Below are 7,088 nucleotides of genomic sequence, written 5' to 3'. Positions count from 1 at the left end.
GGACTTTTTTTTCTCTCCACATTGTGAAATACACTACAGTGTTTCTTAAACTTCTTACACACAAAATCTTGTGCATATCATACCATTTTTTACAGTAAACATGTCACTGTAACCCCATTGCCCCATATAATACCATAACCCCATACCAAATCTGCAAATCCATATAATACCATAACCCCATACCAAATCTGCAAAACCATATAATATCATAACCCCATACCAAATCTACAAAACCATACACTAATTCTTAGCATTTGACTCAGTTTTCAATTTCATGGAGGAATCCAATTATCAAATTCAACTGATTCAATTTCTTTATCTGTAAATGTTTGTGACTTTGTGACACATCAATTCAGGCATTTTGTGATATACAGTGATGCCACTTACTGACTACAGTGTATGTAATGCTTAGAGCACGTACGATGGTGCCACCACACGTTGCGTTACGAATAGTTAGCTCACCTGCTCCGAAGGCGAAGAAGAAGCTCTGGGAGGGGCTTCTCTGCAGCAGGGCGGAGACGCGGCTCGCCATTCGCTCGTTGCGCTTGTAGATGAGCTCCTGGCGGAAGTAGCTGTCAATCTGCTGCGCCGTGATTCGCTCGTGGGCTGGCAGGGAGCTGTTGATGAAGTGAGGGAGCTGAGGGAGGGAGGGGCAGGCCAATGGGAGGAAGAGGAAGAGAGAGAGAGGGTAAGAGAGAGAGAGAGAGGACAAGAGAGAGAAAGGGAGAGAAAGAAAATATTGGGTGTTATTGATAGACTTGGCATCCATCTGTGAAGTGATGGGAGTATTTGTGTGTGTGGCAGATAAAGAGAGAGAGATAGCATGAGAGAAAGAGAGAGAGAGAGAGAGAGAGAGAGAGAGAGAGAGAGAGAGAGAGAGAGCGAGCGAGCAAGAGAGAGAGGATATGTGTGTGTGTGAGTGTGCTGGAAGGCCATTTGCTTCTGACATTTATTCCCGTGCTGCGTGGCGTGACCGGCTCCTGGAAGCCGCTAACGGGGTGTATGTGTGTGTGTGTGTGTGTGTGTGTGTGTGTGTGTGTCAAAGGGGACTCTGTTGCGACCACCGTTGCGTGCTCGTTAATTGCTTATTGATTGATTTACGGCAGACAGAGTGCTGGAGCGATCGGCTCTTGGCCTCCGGCTGGCCCAGCCTGGCTTTCATTCTACAAGGATGAGTGAATGTGTGTGTGTGTGTGTGTGTGTGTGTGTGTGTGTGTGTGTGTGTGTGTGTGTGTGTGTGTGTGTATGAAAGGCTATGAAGGCATAAAGAGGGGAAAACTAATTGAGAGGAAAGGAGGGGAAAGCAGTAAAGATGATCAGTAGCTTTTCATGCGATCGTTTGCACATGTAGATTATAGCCATTTTATTCATGCCGACTATTTCTTCTTACTTTCACTGTTTCTAACTGATACTATGGCGACGGTCGACCTTGGACACATAGCTACGCATAAATTCACAGAAGTAAAAGAAAACAAGAGACATACAGAGAAGATGTAGAGGAGTACAAAAGGCTGGAGGAGGTAAAGAACAGACAGCAAAGAGAGAAAGAGAGAGAGAGAAAGAGAGAGAGAGAACTAGACACTATGGAAAAAGAGGGGAGAGGTGTGATAGAGGGATACCTAGCCTAGCAGAAAGGGATACTGGATGAAACTGAAGAAGAGAGTGAGTGAAAAAAAAGAGAGCTTCCTGTAATGAGAGAGGACAGGAGATGAGATGAGATGAGATGAGATGAGATGAGATGAGAGGTAGGAACTACGGTGGGAAGGTACGGAGATAGAGGCAAAAAGAGGGATTTAGGGAGCAACTAGGTTCATGAGAAGGAATAGATAGAGAGAGAGAGAGAGGAAGAGAAAGAGAAGATGTAGGGCAGAGGTGTGTGTGTGTGTGTGTTTCTAAGTGTTTATGACTATCTCTCTCTCTCTCTATGTGTGTGTGTGTGTGTGTATGTGTATGTGTGTGTGTGTGTGTTTGTGTGTATCTGTGTATGGGTAGTGTGTTCATGGTCATGTATGCATGTACTGTATGCGTGTGCAGTATCCATGGGTGTGTGTGTGTGTGTGTGTGTGTGTGTGTGTGTGTGTGTGTGTGTGTGTATGTGTACAGTATGTGTGTGTGTGTGGAGGATATCTCTGCAGCAGGCTGCACCTGAGCCTGATCCCAGCAGTGCTCAGAGGGAGTATCAGTGGCTCCCGCTGCTGCACACAGGTCAGAGCGATTGTTAGGAACAAGTTCCTCTCCACTTCCTGACCAGAGCTCTCCCCAGTGGGCATGGGTAGAGGAGGAGGAGGGGAGGGGGGGAGAGAATGAGAGATAGACAAGAAGAGAGCAAGGGAGAGAAAAAAAGGAGTGGAAGAGACTGAGAAGAGAAAGATGAAAAAGAGGCAAATAGAGGTATAAAGTTTAAGAGAGAGAGAGAATGTTTGACAGTTTGACTGAATAGAATAGTGTTTTTGAAAATGATGTGTACATTATGCTCTCTCTCTCTCTCTCTCTCTCTCTCTCCTCTCTCTCTCTCTCTCTCTCTCTGTGCCTGTGTGAATTCCCCATCATATGGCAGGGCTGTGAGCCAGCTGAGCACTAGAGGGAATATCTCTATATTGGGCTCGCAGTGTTTAGCCATGTTTATCTGAAAGATTCCTGTTTAAGCTCGACATATCACAACAGCCTCAGCTGCAAGGCATACACACTGGACCCCCGACTGCTGCCTCATACTCCTCCCTCTGTCTCTCTGTATCCCTCGCTCCATGCATCTCTCCCTTTCTCTGTCATACAGCTTGTCATGTGTTTTCTAACATGTACTGTCTGTTTATTCCAGTGTGATTGTACAGAAGGTCCATTACGTGACAGTACACATCAACTGTATGTGCTGTATATGTATGTGTGTGTGTGTGTGTGTGTGTGTGTGTGTGTGTGTGTGTGTGTGTGTGTGAGTGAGTGGGGTGTGTGTGTGTGTCTGTGTGTGTCTGTGTGTGAGTGGGGTGTGTGTGTGTTTGTGAGTATGTGTGTGTGTGTGTGTGTGTGTGTGTGTGTGTGTGTGTGTGTGTGTGTGTGTGTGTGTGTGTGTGTGAGTGTGTGTGCATGTGTATGTGTGCGTGCGATGTGTCTGTGTGTATGTGTGTGTGTGTGTGTGTGTGTGTGTGTGTGTGCGTGCGTCTGTGTGATGTGTCTATGTGTGTGTGTGTGTGTGTGTGTGTGTGTGTGTGAGTGTGTGTACATGGGCCCATATATGCGTACAACCCATGCATGCAGATGTGAGTGTTTATATGTGTGCTCCTACTGTACTCTGAGGTAGAGATGCATGAGCTGTTTCTAATGGCTTTCGTTCAGGGCCTTTTTTCAGCAATCCTCCCCATTTTCCAGCCTCTCTATTTTCTCTCTCTCCCCTTCTTTCCTCCTTTTCTCTCCTCTCATTCTCTCTCTCTCTCTCTCTATCCATCTGCAGGTCTGCTCTGCTCTCTCACACTCCATCACTCTTTCCCTCTTCTCCACCGTCAGTGTTTTCTCGGGGCACATCAGAGCTCCGCTCTTGCAGTCTCTCGGCTTTGCTTCGTATGGTAAAGCTGTTTGGAGGCAAACCGCTGAGCATAAACCACCTAAACCTGAGAGGGAGGCACACACACATCCTGATAGGACAGTCAGGAGTATCTCTCAGTTTGAACAAAAGTAACTGTAAGAGAAAAGGTACTATGTGAGGTGCCAAGAACATATTACTGTAATGTTTTTGCGTTATACAGGGGTGTCAGACACGGGTATCAGATAGTTGTTTGATGATATACTCCTTTGATGCACCCACTTACAGTATTATTACAGTATATATGACTACACACTGTATGCAAACAAGGCATATAGGTTTATTGCTGCTGTCATATAGTGCTCTTTCTTTCTTAAAACACATTACCTTTCCTCTCATTCTTTCTCTCTTTCACCAGCACCACAGAGTACATGCTTATGGCACCAATATAATGTCATTGTCGGTGCGCCAAACCACATTTTTCCTTCCAGAGGATGTTTGTAGTGCTAGGTTTAATGGGCAATTCCGCGCAAAACTGTCACATCCAAAACGGCAACACAATGCCATGGTATTTCGTTGGCGTTATGGACGCGACAGTTTTGCACGGAATTGCCCTAATACATTTATCATATCACAGATATTGTTTATTACACACAGTCAATGATAACTGGATGTATATATATACATATATTATAGATATTCACATGCAGTTATCATTGACCCTACCCAAAACATCTGGGAGGGCCATGTGAAACCTGCTGGCGGGCCAATATCTGGTTCCCAGGCTGTATCTTTGACACCCCTGACATTAGACATTTTATCGATTTCGTGTTTCACAGTTCATCTTGATCTTGACTTCATCCTGAGGAGGCTGGGCCGGCTCTATTCAGGCCTGTGTTTTATAGGAATCCCTTTCACCAAAGATGCCAAAGCTGTCACCTCCTAGCCAGCCCCCACCTGCTCTCTGTTCTTGTCTAATAATCACAGTAATCCAAGAGATATTTCCGTTCATCTGTCCCAAGTGTCTCTATCTATTTCCCCTGTCCTCTCCTCTCCTCTCCTGATGCCTGGGCTGATGAGTGGCCTGTGGGGCTTTGAGCACATGGACACGCAGAGTGGAAAGGAGAGAGAGAGAGAGAAGATGAGAGAGAGGGGGGGGGGGTAGAAAAAGTCTGTGTGTCAAAGGGAGGCAGAAAGGGAGAAAGCGAGAGAGAGCTGTGTATTTGTGCATGTGTGAGAGAGAGAATGTGGAAGAGAGAAAGAGTGTGTGTGTGTGTGTGTGAGAGAGAGAGAGAGAGAGAGAGAGAGAGAAAGAGGAGGGAGGAGGCCCTGCTGACTGAGAGTGTTCAAGACAGCAGTGGATGTGTGTGTGTGTGTGTGTGTGTGTGTGTGTGTGTGTGTGTGTGTGTGTGTGCGTGTGTCTGTCGGGGGGAGAGTTTCGGCGCACACAGATAACTTATCACAGGAAGGCCCATTAGCTGCGCTCCGTCCTGCCCCACACAGGAAATATGGAGCGACGGGGAAATATTTCCTCCCTTCCTCACCCCCTCTCACTGGGACCCTGCGGCGGCTGCTGCTGCCGCTGCTGCACTCCTGCCCTGGAGCCTCTCCTGTGTGTGTGTGTGTGTGTGTGTGTGTGTGTGTGTGTGTGTGTGTGTGTGTGTGTGTGTATGTGTGTGTGTGTGTGTGTGTGTGTGTGTGTGTGTGTGTGTGTGTGTGTCAGCTTCCCAGCCCTGCTATCTCTATCTCTGCTTCTCTTCACCTGTCGTTCACCTCTTCCGTATCTATCTTTCGCTTTTCTCCACTCTCTCACTCATTTGCTCTCCCCTTAACACAATCTTCAGCAACACAGCACCTCCTGCTAATCTCCTCTGTCTTTCACCCCAATTTCTTCTCTCTCTCCTTTCCTTCTTCTCTCTATCTCTCTCTCTCTCCCTCCCTCCCTCTCTTTCTTTCTTCACATCCTTAACATAAGTGTGCTGTGTGGTTATGCTATGCTAAGCTGACTTGGGGGAACGTGGGCCCAGTTGAGTAATCTATGTTGAAACAGTTGAAAGACATTAGGCTTTCCCTTAGCTGTCTGGATGGCCGTTAGCGAGATGAAGATTGAATTGTGGGAGCTAAGGAGGTGGGGGAGGGGATGAGGGGGGTTTGGGGGGCTTGGGGGGGTCGGAGGGTGTGGGGGCTCTGGATTAGAGTTCATCCATCAGGGAGCACCTGCCTCTCAGGCCCCAGGTTCCCAGAGATGGCTATACATCACAACACTGAGGTCTGGGCAGAGACTGATTGTAATAACATGTGGTAAGCAGGCTTCAATGGGCTGTAATGCAGGCCTGGGGGGCTTTGGAGGAAGGAGTGTGGGGGGGGGGGGGGGGGACTGAGGAGCACCTTGCTTTGTTTCAGTGGGACATTTTTACTTTGAGAACCACTGCAGTGAGCTATAATCATAACAAGGGGCTGTGTCAGTGGTAAATGACAATGGTATTGTGCAGACTCGGCAAGAGGGATAATGGCTTGCATGTGGTGATTAACGTCACAGACAAGAAATACAGTACAAGAGCTATTTCATAACATATACATCTGAAGGACAAAAATTCACAGTGAAAGAATTTCACTTAGTTCAGCTCAAATCTATTGACTTCTTACGGGGCAGTTTGGGTAATTTGTCTAAGTGCTGAGACTTACTACAACAGCACATGGAGTTTTATAGTTTGTGTCACTAACCTGTAATAGCTGCAGTATGTTGGTTAAGAAAATAAAGGAAGTAATTATTTTTGTTTTTATAAAGTGGCTTTTAAAAATAGAATCAGTATCATTATAGTTGTGATTGCCGTTCAAAGTGAAAATTAAATTACTTGTGAAAGGAGGTGATAATTCTAATTTGACAGACGTTAGGTAGAAAAGGTAAAAAATTCTACTGCAATGTATGAATGACTTAAATGGGGATTTGGAATAATATAGTTTTGGAGAGCCAAGAATAGCTACACCTCTGAACCTCAAATCCATGCGGATATTCGATGTAACAGCACACCGTCTCATGTCGTACTGATCACATACAAACAGTGTTCTTGTCTCTCCAATTATCCTAACGTAAGGTGCATCCAAATTCTTTGACCAGAGGCGAACATTCAAGGAGAAAATGTTTTCTTTGAACTGCTAAATCTGAAAATGTTTGAATAAGCATTCTAAAATGTTCAATTTACCCTTCGTCCAACATGTCCAGCATGCATGTTCATCCCTCTTCAGACGGCTTACAAACTAAAAAAGTAAATGAAAAACTATTCGCACCAGTATAAATAGCAGATCATGACGGCCAGAGCGCTGACCCACCTGTGAGGTGTCATGGTTAAAGATGATGGCGCCGAGGTCCCCGCAGTTATAGTGTGTGATGAGGTCCTCGGTGGTGTAGGAGCCCTGCAGACTGCCCGCGCGGACGCCTTCGTGCTGCAGCAGTGTGTGGTTGAGCGCAAACAACACCTGTGGGACAGAACAGAACAGGATTGGTCAGGACTGGTCAGGATGCAAGCATTTGTGACACTGGAAAAAAACAACTGGCCAGGAATGGGTTAGGGTTGAG

The 7,088-nt window shown here is 46.2% G+C and overlaps 1 protein-coding gene across 1 annotated transcript in view; it reads right to left on the bottom strand.

Annotated features, from left to right (window-relative positions):
• Positions 1-7,088, bottom strand: part of trabd2b (TraB domain containing 2B) — a 76,043-nt gene that overhangs the window by 25,767 nt on the left and 43,188 nt on the right. The window contains exons 3-4 of the mRNA XM_042057934.1: positions 6,842-6,988; positions 463-637 (exon numbers count right to left, since the gene is read on the bottom strand). Coding sequence (XP_041913868.1) covers positions 463-637; positions 6,842-6,988 — 322 coding nt within the window. The remainder of the gene's footprint in view (positions 1-462; positions 638-6,841; positions 6,989-7,088) is intronic.

Source organism: Alosa sapidissima, chromosome 12, assembly GCF_018492685.1.
Source record: "Alosa sapidissima isolate fAloSap1 chromosome 12, fAloSap1.pri, whole genome shotgun sequence".
In the NCBI taxonomy this organism is placed as follows: Eukaryota; Metazoa; Chordata; class Actinopteri; order Clupeiformes; family Clupeidae; genus Alosa; species Alosa sapidissima.
The sequence above is the reverse complement of the archived record's forward strand: the minus strand, read 5'-3'. Positions and strand labels throughout refer to the sequence as shown.